Here is an 18,355-nt window from a genome sequence, read left to right as displayed (position 1 = left end):
GGGCTTGACAAATTTGTTTGGCATCTAGGAGCTAGCTAAAATAAAGTTTGCCAGTTTTTTTTCCAGCATGCCGAATGGCCTGCTTCTGTAGGACCGCCTACCATACACACGGGCCAAATGATGGACAGTTTTTATTGAACTGGCCAATGTTGCCTGGCATTTGGCCTATACGTACTAGGCTTGGTGTGATGGGTAGCGGCTCACTAATGACAGTGCAGCAAGGTGGGGGGCGATAGAAGATCCAGTAACTCATGCCACCTTAGGCCCCTTTCACACAGGTGCCTTCACTAAGTGGAATCTGCTTGCATAGGGGGGATTTTTCAGCTAATCCCCATTGAGCAGATGGATAACAGGTCCTGTCCGCTATGCACAGCGGACACGGACACAGTCCCGCTCTCATCTATGGGGTAATCAGATGGAAATGAACCGCCTGTCCATTTCCATTCGATGCCAGTCGGACAGATGGAAAATAGGACCAACATATGTCTGTTTTTGGCAGACAGGATCAGATGGCGTCATGTGTCCGCTGACATCTGCCGCTCCATGGAGGAGACTGGAGGGTCTGATCAGGTCTGCCTGAAAAACTGACAGGTGGACCTGATCAGACAGCCTGTGTGAAAGGGGCCTTTGGCTGTGTGGCTATGACATGACAGGGAGAGAATGAAAAAAAAAAAAAAAATGTATTTTAATGAAAAAAATAAAAATAAATAAAAAAGTTTTCCATCTTTGTGGGGGTTTAAAGGGAGCTGAGGCCGTTCCAACCACCTGCCCCACACTCTCTGTCCACTCACCATTAAGGACAGGGTGCCAGATTAAGCTTTTAACCTCTTCCCTTGGGAAGGAGATGAGCGGGCAGTGGGAACAGGCAGGGGAAACCCTGAGCACTATCAGTGACTGCTTGTTAAAAAAAAAAAACGCCGGCCACCAAAAGAGGGCACCAGTTCCCCAACGTAAGCATCTTGAGTCAGCAGGCTGCAAAGCCGCGGCCTCAATTACTGGCCGGCGCAGCATCATAGTATGCGCACATGCGGGCGGGGGCTGCATGGGGACAAGACACCTGCTACAGTGTAGCCCAGGCACCGGGCCGCTAATTCTAGTCACCAATGGGACCTGGTGCCTGGGGTTTGTTGAGCCCTGCCATAAAGTATTTTTAATGTCTTTAGAGCACCTCTGGCATGCCAGGATATATGTTTTGTCATCCTTGTAGCATTTAGAAAAGAATATTTTTTCTCACAATATTTGCAAATTGCAAATATTTGAAATTATATGAAATTTTCAGCTTTGCTTTCAGCAGAAATTGCTCTGTGGATAGGTTTCCACACTCTAGATGTTGGTCTCACCATTTTACTGACAGGAGGAAAAGAAAAAACATTTTACTGAACAGACTATAGGTAAATAACATGCTGTGATTGTGTAGAACATTAATAGGAATCATTTAAAGGAAGGTTATACAGATAAACTAGTAGGTCGGACAAATCTACCCTCTTACCTGTCAATTAAGGCCTGAGAGGACAGAAACTATTAACTGTATCTCAACAATCAACCAACTGTAGGAGGTACAAGATGGAGCCCACAAGCAAACTAAACTACAGCCTTTTCCCTCTAGTGGCAGAAATGCAAATTTCTCTTGTTTGAGAACTGCATTGAGAAGTACAGTGTTATTTGAATTGTATTCCAGGATTTGCTTGTCTCCAGCTGAAAGAACTTGCAATAATTTAAGACTTTACATAAAGTCTCAGAAATTTTTCATTTTGCAGTACCTGACTATGGCGGTTTTGTTTATACTTTGTACTTCTTCTGTTTTGGTATATTCGATTTAACTGTTTGTTCTATGCTTCTGTTTGAAAAAAAAAATCTTTCATTAAGGTCTTTATGTTATATATTTTGAATAACATATCATAGATGTATTATTTATCATTGTAAAAGAACATATTCCACTTTTTTTCTTTTCATTTTTTTGCAGAAAAACAGCTTTACAGCTAGCATCGAAGGGATCAGTGAATGGTTCAGAGTTGCAAAATGTTGAAGGAAAGCCAGGCTTCCTCCAAAGCCCAAGTGTCCTGCACAGAGATGGCCTCCAGTAGTGCGCCCCGACTGACAGGCTAGCATCTGTTTGGACAACTTTCTATGTCCCTGGAGGAAATGGCTTCCCAGACCAAATCAATATGTGCCATGCTGCCAGAATGTTGAGCTGCAATGGTCTGGAGTGAAACTGGGTGTACGAAAACAGCCACAAACGAGGCTGCCATTAAACCCTAGAATCAATAAGGCATGAGGAGAGGTTTTCCCCTGGGCCCAACGAGTTTTGGTATGAAATGGAGGGAGACGTTTGTACTGAGGCATGAAGATTCTTGGCAGAGCTATGTAGCATCAGGTTCAGGTACTCTACTCTGGGATGGGTCCAGTGGTGGACTTCCTCAGATTGAGAACACAGCGAAGCTCTGAACCCCCCCCCCCCCCTCCCCCAAAAAAAAAGTCATAGTATATTTATCCAGGTCACCCACAACATGAATCCTCTTATAGTAAAGAGCAGAGCCAAGACGTGGGAAGGCATCTTGGTGAAAACCTGGTGGGCTGTGGAAAGACCAAAGAGGAAGGGCAACAAATTAGTAATGCTAATTGCCCACTACAAAAAGCAGATATGGCTGATGAGGTGAAAAGATGAGAATGTGCAAGAAAGTATACCAGATGTCTATTGAGGTTAGAAAATCCCCAGGAAGGAGGGAGGCAATGAACTAACAGTTTTTATGCAGAACTTGAGTCTTGGGATTTGAGAATCTTCAAATCCAGAATAGACTGGACTCTCCCCAAAAAAGTTAAATAGAAAAGTATTCTTTTGTTGGTACAGGAGTAATGACCCCTTAAGGCCCCTTTCACACTTGTGCGAATTGTCCTGCGACTTGGGAATGCAAAGTCGCATGATAAGTCATGCTCTATGATTTCCAATATGTACCGTTCATATCTGTGTGACTTCAAGTCGCAACAACTTCAAAGTAGTCTCTGCACTAATTTGGTCTGACTTTCATGCGTTTTGGAGGTCCAGCCAAAATCGCAGCAAAAAATCTCGGCAAAACCATGTGACTTTTAGGTCACACAAGTGTGAAAAGGGCCCAAGATAATAACTGCCGGACTACAGTCAGAATATCTGCATGCTGTAATGTGGAGAGGGTCAAGTTGAAAAGCATAAAGCAAGGATGAGCTATGTACAACACTTTGTAAGTAAAGAAAATAAACTTTAATTTGTGTGTTGATGGGGGAGGGAGGAACCAGGGGAGGCAAACTATAAGCAGATTAAACATTAGCTTTACATAATCATGTTGTGACTAATCAAGGTATTATAGTAAAACATATTATTCTGTTAAAAAAAAAAAAATTCAAAAAATTTTGTTTTCAAAAATAGCCATCAGCCTTGTCAAGAAACACATTTTTCGGTTTTGGGAAACAAAGGTTGCTTTGCGTGTTAGATTGCTAGGAAACTTCATACAAAGGTTTCCACCAATGTCTCGAGAGAAGAGAGCAAAATTGAACTAATCAGAAAACAACTGGAAGGCCCAGATACAAAACTACAAACAAGGATAAGTGCTTAAAGAGGAACTACACTGCATCTAAACACCACAAACCAAAAATGCTAATTAATTTGTATCCATCAAACTCCCCCATCTATCCATGCCTCTGTGCTTTATTTTGCTGAGAAATCACTTTGAAACCCACCCCCAGCACTTCTGGTTGAGTAGGGGCAGATGATTAATGTAGCATTTACTTCCTGGAATCGGTTTTCCCTTAAGCCTAGTGCACACGTAACGATTATCAGCCGACCGATCGTCCGTCTTTTGTCCAGAGTGGTGTTTTGTTGGTTGGAATGTACCTAGACTGCACACGAATTTTCTTGCCCGACAAAATTCTACTTCAGAAGTGATGTCATGTGTTGGTATGCTTTCTTTGTGTTCTTTCTTCTCTGAGCATGCCCAGTCTTGCTCATCAGATTTTTCTGTACTGTACTGACTGCAGGAAAATCGGACGTGTTTTGACGGCGGACAAAAATTTTATAGCCTGCACACCAGGATTTTTTCGGCCGAAAAGTCGGAGTCGGTTGTCGGAAGCATCATACTAACAAGCCAAAAATCGGCAGATCGGTCGTCGGACGAAAATTCCCTGCCAATTTTCGACGAGTGTGTACGAGGCTTTAGATCAGACATGCAGACAGGAGGGTATGCTCAGCTGAGAAACCCCCTCCCCCATCCTGAATACTCCTGGGATGTATGAAATTATTTGCCTAGACCTGGAAACCAGAAAGTAACTGAAAAAATGTAAAAAAAAAAAATAATACCAATAATTTTGATATACTTTCCTATCTATGTATTAAAACAAGCAGCATTAGGACTAAAAATAGTCAATGTTGATTGGGAGAGTGAAGTTCCACTTTAAGCAGGCCATAGATGGTGAGATTTTCTTCCCTGCAACGAGAGCCGATTGAATCAGTGTTGATGGGGGAATCCCTCGCACGGAGAACACAGTGAGTAGTAGTGGCTGGGGCCACCGGCAATAATAGCATGAAAAATCCAACAAGCTGGTTGTACCCGAGTTGATTGATCGATCAACTTGGGTACAATCAGTCTGCCTATACATGGTTCGAATCTCGGCCTGTTTAGCAGGTCAATGGCTGGCTTTAGAATCTACGGTTTGAGAAACAGATGCCTTGCAAGTCCCTCAGTTGGCTGCTCTCAAACATTGTCATCTGCAACAGTAAAAACTGGCATTAGAGGCAGAGGTGGCATCATATCTGAAACGGTCAAAAGTAAAATGTCAAAAAGGCCAAAAGAACACAGGCATTGGATGGTGGATGAGTATTGTAGATGGAAAAGATATATTATATTTTACAGCATCATGCAGAAGTCTGAATACTTTTCTGGATGGACTGGCCAGCATTTAACATTAAGGTAAATCAATAAAAGGGTCACAGCCTATGCATAGAATGTAACATGGAGTACAAAAACTTCGTCCTGGGCTACTAGGAATGCTATGTAATTGTTAGGACCTACTGGAAATGGGTCTTGCAGTAACAGAATTAAAAACAGGTACTTGGGGTTGCAAACAGTATGTTTAAAAAAAAAAAAAGAAGGTCTAAATATCATGGTATGACAGCTCATCAGAAATATCTGAAACAATCCTGTGCCACTGTGAAGCTCCAGTGGGATTTTCAGAATAAAATGTGCCATGTCTCTGATCCTAGACAAGTTTCCCAAAGGGAGGGAAACAAACAATTCACACCACTTTCATCTCTACGCAACAAACATTTTTTTCCTCTTTTTTGCTATAGAATATTGCCAATCTATTTTAACTGTTAGATAGGGAACCTTCAAAGATCCCGAGAGATTTGCCCCAGTATGAGAAGCAATGGTTTAATAGAAGACAATTTTAATTTCCCAGGACAAAGAGAAGTGAGCTAGCATTTCCTTAGAACTGCAAAGCACTAGTACAAAGAGGAAAAAAAATGATGTGTCAGCTCAGTTTAACACTATCCATTGGAAACTGGTCCATTACCCCAGCAAGGAAAACCTATTGCTATGACTATATGTAGCAGCTGCACAAATTGACCCCAATATTTATTTTTGCAAATAATCTTTAAACTAAGTCAAACTAATCAGCAGTATACTTAAAAGTGCATGTGTGTTCAGACTATGGGCATTTTATGAACTGCATACAGGCGGTCCCCGGGTTACAAACATCTGACTTACAAACCACTCCCACTTACAAATGGAGGGAGACAACAGGAAGTGAGGAGAAATCTCCACCTAGGAAGGGAAATTCACTCCTGGAAGAGTTCTCATGGGAAAAAAGGTGTCTCCACTGAAGCTTTATCACCAATCCTTGTTTCCACAACAATCCAAAATGTTCAAAATACAATTGTTATAAGGACAGAAAGTGAGGTGAAATCTACTGAACAGGGGCACAGACAGCAAAACAAATGTTACAGGGGTGTTAACCCTTCCCTATGCTATACAAAAAAACTCTTGCTGCAGTGTGAGCTGGAGTCTGGACTCAATGTGTTAGTGTATCTAAAGCATGTCTGGGGCAGACTGGTTGAACAAAAGTAAATCTACTGATCGACTGTACAACCAGCCTGTTGGAAAACTTCAGCATGATCAGCGTGGCTGGCTATAGCCGACACAGCTGATCAGTGTATTCTGATGGTGGGGAAGTCTCACCGCTGTCAGAACACAAGGGATCAGTGGGGAGTATTCCCCCATCCACCTAGATTGTGCGGATGAGGGAATCGCGTCATTTTTGTTCATTTAACCCGCTGGTGAAACAAAAATGACACATGTATGGGCTGCTTAAATCTGCAAGTATATATATATATATATATATATATATATATATAAACACTCCCCTTCCCCCAGATTAGCAATGCTGCTGTTCCAAGGTGTCCCCTGTGCTCCTTCATCAAGAATGGAGACACTCTTAATACAGAAGTTACTGGACGTTACACCAAGTTAAAAACGGGGAAAGAAGCCTAAAAAAAGAAGAGAGAATACAGCCAAAACATCTAAATTAGTGTAAATACCAGAATACAACAACAAATACAATAAAAACACAAAAAAAAAACTCAGACTCTTCTGAAAATATCACATTTTTGTGAAAGATGGGGTTGCACTTTAACACAGATCTTCATGAAAAACAATTATGACTGCATGATATGAAAGATATGTGAATCTAATAGTGTTGTGCATAGCAACTAGAGGTCTTTCACTACTATACTAAAAAAAATGCCAGATTAAATCATGCCTTAGATTGGGTATAAGATACGTATCCATTATACAAGAAACGTGGCACTACAATGACCAGTTTAATTTACAAAATTTAAATATGATCGTACATAGTTCTCTGATCAATTAAAAATATTACAAATTCACAAATAAAGTTGCGGGCAACATTCCATACAAGTATGTCTGATTTTTTTGTGCAGTCATTTTTAATCATTAAATACTGTACATATTTTGGGTTTGCATTATCGGCCCATACCTTAATATTTAGCTTTCCCAGGTGCTGTAGAACCCAGATACGATGGGACCAGGAATTGTAGTTACTTGGGTACCTTCCAGCAGCTTCCCCGCAGACATTCATCTCTTCTTGTATAATTCCCTGAACCTGCTCTGTCAGAGTAGGAGAGGCTCCCTCTTTAGATGTGACGGAGGGTGAAATGTGCTCCTGGAGAAGAAGACGCTGTAGAACCCACCTCCTGTAAACACATTAGAAAATTTAAAAAAAATCATCTAACTGATGTGACTGTACATTATATATATGTAAAGTGCTGCGTAATAATAAATATAATATAAAGAGGAAAACCTAACTATAAAAATAAGAAAAATAATAGTGCCTTGAGAAAGTTATTTTTCCATCTTCAAATAACCTTAAAGTGTTACTAAACCCAGGACCCTGCGTTCACTATATCTAGTCTCTCACAGTACACAGATCATAGAAATGCAATTATTTTAGTAAATACAAACTGCAAAATACCTTTTCTCATCAGCAGTATATAGCAGTCTTGTGACTTCTATTAGTTCCTGGTAAAGCTTGTAAGAGGAGTTTTCATACTGCACTGAGCTGTCCTATCAGGATTCAGGACCCCTGACCCTCTGTCGGGACAGTGCTGATTGGCCCTGTGCTGATCACATGCATTCTCCCATGAAAGAAAAAAAAAAAACCATAGCAATACACACCAAACTGAGCATGTGCAGCCTGACTCCAAAGGCTCTGTCTTATCCAAACATGTTCTGGAGTTAGTGAAAGAAGAGGAGAATCTGTGCATGCAGGATCAAACCGCCTTCTTACACAATGCAGAGGATTACTCCCTTAGGTTCCACAGTGAGTATAACAAGCATGCTTTACTGCAAATACACACTGATTTTACTGTTGTGAGTTTAGTAACACTATACTACATACACCATGTTGTCAAAAGTATTGGGATGCCTGCCTTTACACGCACATGAACTTTACTGGCATCCCAGTCTCAGTCCGTAGGGTTCAATATCGAGTTGGCCCACCCTTTGCAGCAATAACTGCTTCAACTCTTCTGGGAAGGCTGTCCACAAGGTTTAGGAGTGTGTCTATGGGAATATTTGACCATTCTTCCTGAAGCGCATTTGTGAGGTCAGGCATTGGTGTTGGACAAGAAGGCCTGGCTCGCAGTCTCTCTAATTCATCCCAAAGGTCTTCTATCAGGTTAAGGTCAATATTCTGTGCAGGCCATTAAAGTTCATGTACGTGTTAAGGCAGGCATCCCAATACTTTTGACAATATAGTGTATATCTGTATATTAACCTCCCTGGCGGTATGATTATGTCAGGAATTCTGTACCAAAAGCGGTACAATTTTTTGCATGGAAATTTGGCGTTATGTATTATAGGCCTACAATTCTTAGTAATTACTGACTTAAACCTGACCAAAACAAGACTCTAGTAGACATCCCAGATGTGATAAATTTGAAACACAAACGCATGAATTATAATCTAATCAATAATATAATTTTATTATATAATAGAATATATATATATTATAAAATTATATTATTGATTAGATTACAATTCATGCGTTATATATATATATATGTGTGTGTGTGTGTGTGTGTGTGTGTGTGTGTGTGTTTGAGTGTGTGTGTGTGTGTGTGTGTGTGTGTGTGTGTGTGTTTGAGTGTGTGTGTGTGTGTGTGTGTGTGTGTGTGTGTGTATATATATATATATATATATATATATATATATATATATATATATATAATTTAAATGTTATGTGTTTGTGTTTTGTGCAACGTTTGAATTTCCCTCCCTAATTCCGCTCCCATGCAGCATTGCTGCTGCAGGGAACGGAACCAGGAAGTCCTCATACCGACGGACGAGCGGCGGAGATCTCGGCTGGCAATCACAGCAATGGGAGATCATCGCTGGATCGCCAGGAGAAGGTAAGAGACACCGCTGCTCGCTCTGCACATCTACCCCGAGCGTGACTCGGGGATACCGATAATAGCATGGAAAATCTACCCCGAGTCACGCTCGGGAATACCGCTAAGCTGGTTAACTTATTTTTATCCACTTTACCAACCTGGGGTTCATTTTGCATAACCCCTTCTTATCTGGTTTGCTGAAATATCTTGAATTCATATATTCACCTGCCAAGCAAATCCAGCATTGTCCCACTGTGATCCGCCACTCCATATTAAGTCCTGTGTCGCCATCTACTGTCCCAACCTCATCTGGATCCAGCTGTCTCTTCCAGGTTCAGGCAGCAGACCCCTAATTATGTGCCACCAGGTCCACCTCCCCCAGATTCAGAATGTAATCGAATGCCTATGGCTAACCCAATTTTGTAATTTCAGCTCAGTAAACCTCCTGGTACATCTAAGCCAGATGTCCCAGGAGGCTAAAAACATTCTTGCCTATGTGAGAATAGAGGGAGGGTGAGACACAGATCAACAATATACAAAAGAAGGTTAAAAAGAAGTCACCCTTTTAGGTAAGGCGCGGAGGAGATTACTGTAATGCAATTATTTAGGAGTGTAAGTTCACTTGAAGTATATTTAAAGAAAGTTTAGGTGGCAAATGTATCCTACTGTATATTAGCTGTTATATTTGGTAGCCAAAACATTTTCATTTTTTATGTCATTACTGGGTCTCTGTGCTTCCCTATGAGGTCATTACTGATTCTGCAGAGTGCCGTACCTGAAAACTGCACAGCACCCTACTTCAGTAATCCACTTAATAGCCCTCAGCTCTGATGAAAGCAATTGCCTGGCTCTTGGGAGGAGTACACAAATATCAAAATCTCTTGATTGGTGGATGTCAATTTGGAGGAAAGATGGATGTATCAATCAAACTGCCTAGGTAACAGCCACCTCTGATGCTGTGCCTCCAATACATGATGCTGGATGTCTCCTAGCCAGGAGAGGGGACAAGCTCTATCTGATCTGCTGCAGCTTCTAATGCACATTTTGAGAAGGTCACAGAGTGCAGTGAAATCCTAGTAAGCAATTTAAGTATGGCAAAAGAGCCCGTACAACTGTCCAAGACTGCAGGTAAAGCCAATCATAGACTGAATCTTGGTAGGTTCAGAAGCAAACAGCCGAGCTTCGAACCATGTATGGGCTCGCTAACTGTACCTGACTTGGGTACAACCAGCCTGTCTGATTTTTAGGATGTGATTATTGCCAGCGGCTATAGCTACTAGCAGTAATCACTGTGTTCTTCTGGCAGGGACAGCTCTCCAAGTCCACCGCCATGAGAACACAATAGCTCTGCGCCAGCAATTTCCCTTTAAACACTGATTGTGTTGATGGGAATATCAAGCGATTTTCTTGCAGGAAAAAAAAAAAATATCTATAGCTTGCCTAAGGCTAATGTTCAGTTGTGGCTCAACCCCTGGTTTGTGGGCAATCCCTAAGCATCCTCACTTACAACCCAGGGCATATTGCATTAACATTGACCCCTCATTAAACTTGATGTGGCCAGAGTGCCTGCAAGTGCTGAAATGCCTTGAAGAGGAGGCTACAGCGTCTGGACTTACAGCATAGAGGGAGTCTGCAGGAAAGGTGTATTAGGCAGGTCTATTTTACTGATACCCAAGGCATAAATGAGCATTTAACCCTTGCAGTGTGGGATAGTCCCACTGCAAGGGTTCCCCACCCGAGTTTAGCTTTAGGCATGCTATTTACCTGTAAAAGCCTTCCTTGTGTAGACATCCAAAAGCCCCGAGGCTGCAGCCATCTTGGATGTGATGTCAGCAGCCCTAGCAGACTCAGAGCGGTCACTCAGATGACACTCTGTAATATCCCTTTTACTAATGCCCCAATAACTACATAAAATGATATGTAGGGAGGTAAGGGATCTAGGCTAGATCAGACAGTAAATTAGACATTCTCAGAAGAGAGGAAGCCCAACAGTGGGAATTAACTTTTCCTCTAGAAGTCACATTTCTGCAGTTAAAGAAGGACACGTTAAATAAACAAATATCTTTCTATGTTAAATACATATTTTTTTTCAGATTCGCAAAAAAAAAAAAAAAAAAAAAAAAAAAAATGCAGTTTGCAATACAATGGGTAAAGGTAGATTTACTGACCATAACGATCTTGTTGTGCACATTTAAATCATACTAAAATCCTAACATCTATCACATAGCACACTACACCATTATATCGGAAATACACTGGGTTTGATAAATGACCTCTCTGCAGTGAATAGTCCCTAGGAAACCTTGAAAAGTTAATTCATTCACTTCCGCTACACTGGTCAATAAAATCTCAGCGTTTACTTCTATCATCTAAATTATTTCCTACAGTGCTTAGAAACTTGGAATACTATCAACCTCACTTCTGTGGGGAAAAAAAGGGAAGAGAGAAAACTAGATAAGGCTTAAATGCCTAGGATACAGATTTCTGCAGGTCTTCTAGAGATAACATCTCCCTTGGAAATCAAATGGAAAGTTCTCTCACGGGGAAGCAGCTAATCCAACCATGGCCCACCAAAAATGAAATGAGCTCACAGAAAGACTTTGACAGGAAGCCATTAAACATCATATCTCCCAGGAGAAATTATTTCAGAATGCAACTAGATAAAGGGGCCCCTAAAAGCCTCAGATTCAAGTCAAAGACTAATTCCACCTTTAGGACCCTGTTGCAGGTTATACCCATTTTCTAACCTGGTATTGTAATTGGTGTAACTTGCAACATGGTGCCAAGTGGACCAGATTTGAGATGACACATCTATGAATGAATAAACTACAAGTTCTGTCTGCCAAAACGACAGATGGATTTGTAGTTCCCAATGTGATTACCGCACTTGTCCAAAGATCCTTAAATCCAGTTTTATAACTAATAGTCTGTACGGTAAGACACAATAAGAGTCTGCAGGAGCTTGCAAATTTCACCAATAATCTGCTTATCGTGGTTGCAGTTCTTTGCAGGCTCATTCACAAAAAAATGAATTTTTTTTTTTTTTTTTTTTTTTTTTAAGGCGGACTTGGCCTTTAAAATATGTGCATCAATAAATGTCTGGCCTACAGAATAAGGCACGTTCATTTATTTAGTAAGCTGCAGGTTTAGTGCATACAAGCAAAAGGTTATTTGGATTATGTATCAACTAAGAATCAATATTCATAGTACATCAATAGTATATAAACTATTTGAGGGGATGATAAGGGAGAATATCGAAGAATTTGTTGATGAAAACAGTATCATTAGTAGTAATCTGCATGGGTTTACACAGGGTCGTTCTTGCCAAACCAATCTGTTAACATTCTATGAGGAAGTGAGCTGCTATCTAGAGAAGTGAAGCCCTGTGTATCAGGATTTTGCAAAGGCCTTGGATAGAGTTTCCCATAAACGCTTAATCTACAAACTGAGGTCTGTAAGTATAGACCATAGGATTGTTCTTGGATAGAAAACTGGCTACAGGGGTGTGTCCAAAGGGTGGTGATAAATAATGTGTACTCAGACTGGTCTGGAGTGGTAAGTGGGAGAAGGGCAACAATAAGGAAACTGGAGGACCTCAGTTACGAGGAATGACTACAAGCACTAAATGTATTCTCCCTGGAAAAGAGACACTTGAGAGGAGATCTGAGAGTTATATACAAATATCTCAATGGTGATCCCAGCGTTGGTATTGTTAGTTAACCTAAAGCTGTGTAGGAGTTTTTCACTGTCAGGTCAATAAGGATGTGGAACTTTCTTCCATGATCAGTGGTGTCAGCAGGAAGTTTTGATAGTTTTAAAAGACTCTTAGAAGTGCATCTTAGCGAACTCAATATATAGGGATATGGGAAATTATTATCGACACAGAAACAGACACACACACACACACCCTGGATGGACTAGTGTCTTTATTCAACCTTACCAACTATGAAGATGAAAAAAATACACACTAGACATAAGCCATGTTGTCTTATAAAAGCCAATATTACAGAAAAACAAGACTGCATAAGAAATGTTTGCGAGAACACAATGTAGTAGTGAAGCATGATCTGTTAAGAAATCCTTGTTGGTTTAGTAACCTTTTCCAGTAAAGCATACCCTGTGAAAGAAAATGCTACATACTTACCTCTATTCTAGGCCACACTGCCCAAGGCCTCTGCTTATGCAATGCAATAAAATATGCCTATGCAATAAAATAAAAAGCATTCTTTGTTTAACAGCCCCAACACCCCCTAATGCTTACCTGAGCCCCATCTCTATCCAGTGACGTCCACTAGTCCCTTCCTCCTGATTGGCTGAGACACAGCAGTGGCACCATTGGTTCCCACTGCTGTCGATCAATGGCAATTGGCCAATCAGGAGAGGGGGGGGTGGGTCGGAACTGCCGCTCCGTGTCTGAAAGGACACATTGAGCTGCAGCTCAGCTCGGTGCCCCCATAGCAAACGGTTTGCTGTGAGGGAAGGAGGGAGGGGCCAGGATCGCCAGCCAGGGCACCGAGAAGAGGAGGATCGGGGCTGCCCTGTGCATAACCACTTTTCAGAGCAGGTAAGTATAAGTTTGTTGTAAAAAAAAAAAAAGACTTTACGAATCTTGACTTATAGAAGAATATGTATTTTCTTGTTATTCAAAAAGGTCTGTTGCCTTCATTATTTTTGTCCCCCTGACAAGCTAAATTGTAAAAAAAAAAAAAAAAAAAAAAACTTTTACAGAGTTCTGTTAAAGTTGGTTCACACTGGAATGTGGTGCAGGAAAAACGCGATCCATGCATGCTTCCCGTACCACATTTGAAATGTACTGCAGTTGCGCTATGCAGCGGGTGTCAACGTTAAGTTAACGACACTCCAAATGCAGAGTGTTTGCCTGCACCAGATCATTTGGTACAAAAGAAGCATGCGATCTGGTTGCAGTGTGGTTCCAAAAGTAGAACATGCACTACTTCTGGTACAATGCAGTGCGATTTGAGCCCATAATTGGGGTCAAATCACACTGCACTAAAAGGCATGCGAATTGCACAAGAATGCGCTGTGCATTTCTGTGCGATTCATAGTGTGAACCAGGGCTTATCAATGATCATTGGCTCAATTCACAAAGTTATGCTGCATATTGTATTTGTCATATACATTGTTGTTTAGCCTTGTACTTTCCACTGGCTGTCCTTGCTGATATTAATGGTCATAAAGGTTTAGTAGTAACAAATGTGGCTTTTCACTTTATAAAAAGGCACACCGAGGTAAAAAATACACACCAGTTAAAAATCTTGCTACTTTAGCACACAGCAGCCCCTGCGATGGTACCTAACCTGTTGTTTGATACTTAAAAAGGGGCTGAATGATGGTTTAGAGCAGGGATCCTCAAACTACGGCCCTCAAGCTGTTGCAGAACTACACATCCCATGAGGCATTGTAAAAACTGGATTTTTGACTTACCGTAAAATCCTTTTCTCTTAAGCTCATTGACAGATGCAGGACTGATATCTTGATATCCGTAGGGTTATACTGCCCCCTACAGGAGTAGGACACTAGGCAGGAAAAAAGTTTTGGCCCCACCTATGGGCAGTCCCAGGGGGTATATCCTCTCTCTCCCTGCATAGGATGTCAGTTATGTAACAAAGCAGTGTCAGAGACTCATACCAACCCAACTCAAAATACAGGGGCGGGTACTGCGTCTGTCAATGAGCTTAAGAGAAAAGGATTTTACGGTAAGTCAAAAATCCAGTTTTCTCTGTCGCTCATTGACAGACGCAGGACTGATATCTTGATATCCGTAGGGACGTCCCAAAGCAGTGCCATAAATGAGGGGTGGGATAATAAAAATAAAATCCAATCCAGAAGGCCAAAACAGAGCCAACCAGAAGAACAGAGGACTCATTGAACCAAGCAGAGGAGACCCACCTGAAAAAACAAAACCCCCGAGGTAGACCAAAGGTCCCCTCAAACAGCGGCCTGCAAAACCTTGCGGCCAAAAGAGGCATCCGCGGATGCCAGCACATCAACCTTATAAAATTTTGTAAAGGTATGAACCGACGACCAGGTAGCCGCCTTGCAAACCTGAAGCACCGACGCCGGATGGCGGAAGGCCCAGGAAGCACTAAGAGCCCAAGTAGAGTGCGCCTTAACAGGGAACGGAGGAACCCGACCCTTAATAGAATAAGCCTGCACCACCGTCTGTCTGATCCATCTGGAGATAGTCGCGGCAGACGCAGGCAACCCCTTTCTAGGGCCATCCGTGATCACAAAAAGTGAATCAGCCTTACGAAAAGAGTCAGTAGTAGCCAAGTACACCCTGATCGCCCGAACCACATCCAAGGAGTGTAACGCAAACTCCAGAGGATGACTGGGCTTAGGACACAGGGAAGGTAACACAATATCCTCATTCAAGTGAAAGTCGGAAACCACCTTAGGAAGAAAGGATGGATTCGGACGAAGAACCACCTTATCCCTATGAACCACCAGATAGGGGGAACGACAGGACAACGCAGCCAGTTCTGACACCCTGCGTGCAGAAGTGATAGCCACCAAAAAGGCCACCTTCTGGGATAAGGTAAGCAAGGGAATCTCCCTAATATTTTCAAAGGGAGATTTCTGGAGAACCGACAACACCAAATTAAGATCCCAGGGTGGCAAGGCCGCACGCACCGGAGGAGCCAGGTGCCGCACCCCCTGGATGAAGTTCCGCACCAAAGCATGAGTAGCCAGTGGCCTCTGGAAGAAGATTGCCAATGGTGAAACCTGACCCTTGATAGTGCTCAAGGCCAGCTTCTGCTCAACCCCCCGTTGCAGGAAGGCCAATATCCGAGCCACTGAGTAAGAACGTGGAGGAACCCCGAGGGACTCACACCACGCAATATAAGACTTCCATGTGCGATGATAGATCTTTCTGGAAGTCGCTTTCCTCGCTTTAATCAGAGTAGTAATAACTGAAACAGACAAACCCCTGTCCTTCAGCACCTGGCTCTCAACAGCCAAGCCGTCAAAGCCAGCGATCGTAAAGCTGGATGGAAGATTGGTCCCTGAGACAGCAGATCCTCCCTGAGAGAAAGTCACCAAGGAGCGTCCGCGACCAGCCTGACCAAGTCGGCGTACCAGGCCCGACGAGGCCAGTCCGGAGCCACAAGGATGACTGGAATTCCCTCCGCCTTTATCCTGCGAAGAAGTTTCGGCAGCAACTTGAGAGGAGGAAAGGCATACAGCAGCTGATACTGCCCCCACGGAGCAACCAGCGCGTCTGCCCGAGGACCTCTGCACCTTCCTGTTGAGCTGAGATGCCAACAGATCCACGTCCGGGGTGCCCCAATGAAGGCACAACTGGCGAAACACCTCTGGATGAAGAGACCATTCCCCTTGTTCCAAGGTCTGACGGCTGAGAAAGTCCGCCTGCCAATTTTCCATGCCCGGAATGTGAACTGCGGAAAGAGCCGGAACAAACCGTTCCGCCCAATGAAGAATGCCGGCCACTTCTACAGCCGCCAGAACACTCTTGGTGCCCCCCTGGTGATGGACATAAGCCACGGCCGAACCGGGTAGCCCCGAAGATGCTCGATCCAGTGAACCAGGCAAAACCTTATCGCTCTCAGTTCCAACACATTTATCGGCTACCTAGATTCTTCCAGGGACCAGAGCCCCTGAGCAGCCAGAGACTCCCTGGTCCGCTCGCTCAGCCGGATCCGATTGTCCAGGGAATCGAGATTCCAGTTCCATTTGAGAAGAATCTCCTTTTGGAGAGTCCGCGTATGAAACTGAGCCTGCGGAGACTCCGTACCAAGGAGGAGGTCGTCCAGGTAGCCCAGGACCGATATGCCCCGCAGCCGCAACAGCACTAGAACTGGGGCCAAAACCTTTGTGAAAACTCGGGGAGCAGAAGCGAGACCAAAAACTGATAATGGTCCTCTCCCACAGCAAAGCGCAGAAACCGCTGGTGTCCTGCGTTAATGGGAACATGAAGATAGGCATCCTTGATGTCTATGGATGCCAGAAAATCCCCCTGATGCAGGGAGGCCACCACTGTGCGAATGGACTCCACTCCTTGTTGCATCAATTCCTGCACTGCCCCCAACAGAGCCGTTAGGCGATTCGGGGACAGTCGCATATTGGAAGGGAAGAACCGCACCGGTGGAAGCGATCGAAACTCGATCTTGTATCCTGACCGAATGACCTTGTGAACCCATTTGTCTTGAATCCTGGAGAGCCATGGGTCCGTGAACCGGCGAAGACAACCCCCCACCCCTGATATGGGTGGGGGCGCACCTTCAGGCTGAAGCGGTCTTATCCTCAGGTCTGGAAGGACCGTATTTTTGCTTACCAGACCAGGGTCTCTTGAAACCCCCCCGGGGGGGGGCTTTGGAGGGCTTTGCCTTGTCGCCCGCCCCGGAAGAGCGAAAAAACTTCTTGTGAGCTGAAAAGGAAGGTCCCTGTCTGCGACGAGGTTCCTTACCCTTATTAGCCTGTGGTAGAAAGGTGCTCTTGCCCCCAGTGAGATCCTTGATAATCTCATCCAAGGTAGCACCAAACAGGCGATCCCCCTGAAAAGGGAGATCAGTCAAGGCTTTTTTGGAAGCCTGATCCTCCGACCAGCACTTCAACCATAGCATGCGCCGGAGGACCACCGTCAAGATCGACACATGCCCCAGCAATGGAGCAGCGTCCAGTGTGGCGTCACAAACAAACTGTAGCCCCTGCACCATTTGCTCCAGCAACTCCGCCACGGCAGGGGGGAGACTTCTCCCCTCCAGATCATGGCGTAACAGCTTGGCCCATTCCGTCAACGTCTGTGAAACCAGAGCAATGGTAGGAAACCAGCGGATCCACCGAAGGTGGCACCGTCCATTTTTTAAGGAGGGACTCTTCAAACGGGTAGCGCCTAGCAATCCGTTTGGGCATCCCATATCAAGATATCAGTCCTGCGTCTGTCAATGCGCGACAGAGAAACTCTGTCATTCACAGACATGACAAGGCATGATAGTAATTGTAATTTCTGAACTGAAGGGCCATAGTTTGAAGACCCCTGGTTTAGAGTAATGAAACTGTGCACATAAGTACGAATTACGTCTTCGTTTGTTGTTTGCCCAGTCTGTTCCAGAAGCTACCATGCTAGCAGAGATCCAGCCACTGTTATAACAATTTAAGAACACATAGGAATAATATGCCTCTGCTCAACAATACACCTCCAGCATTTGTAAAAAGAAGTGCCATGATTTACAGCCTACTAAGTGCAAAGACTACTTATTAAATAAATAGTGAAGGTTATCTAAAATACAGATATAGTCCAGTGCTTAAAAAAAAGCAGACCTATACTGAAGTAACAATGCTTCGCTACTCAATTAATATGAAAGAAACAGCAATTTTTTTTTTTGCCGTTTAAATTTAGGACTGCAGGTCACCTTTAGAAGTAAACACGTGGTT

General features: G+C 43.3%; 1 protein-coding gene across 2 annotated transcripts in view; it reads right to left on the bottom strand.

Annotated features, from left to right (window-relative positions):
* Nucleotides 1-18,355, bottom strand: part of PTAR1 (protein prenyltransferase alpha subunit repeat containing 1) — a 98,956-nt gene that overhangs the window by 20,038 nt on the left and 60,563 nt on the right. For both annotated transcript variants that reach the window (XM_082254946.1, XM_082254947.1), the window contains one exon: nucleotides 7,024-7,240. In XM_082254946.1, coding sequence (XP_082111072.1) covers nucleotides 7,024-7,240 — 217 coding nt within the window. The remainder of the gene's footprint in view (nucleotides 1-7,023; nucleotides 7,241-18,355) is intronic.

This window comes from Pelophylax lessonae, assembly GCF_965119305.1.
Source record: "Pelophylax lessonae genome assembly, chromosome: 1".
NCBI lineage: Eukaryota > Metazoa > Chordata > Amphibia > Anura > Ranidae > Pelophylax > Pelophylax lessonae.
This window is presented reverse-complemented; position numbering and strand designations above follow the sequence as displayed.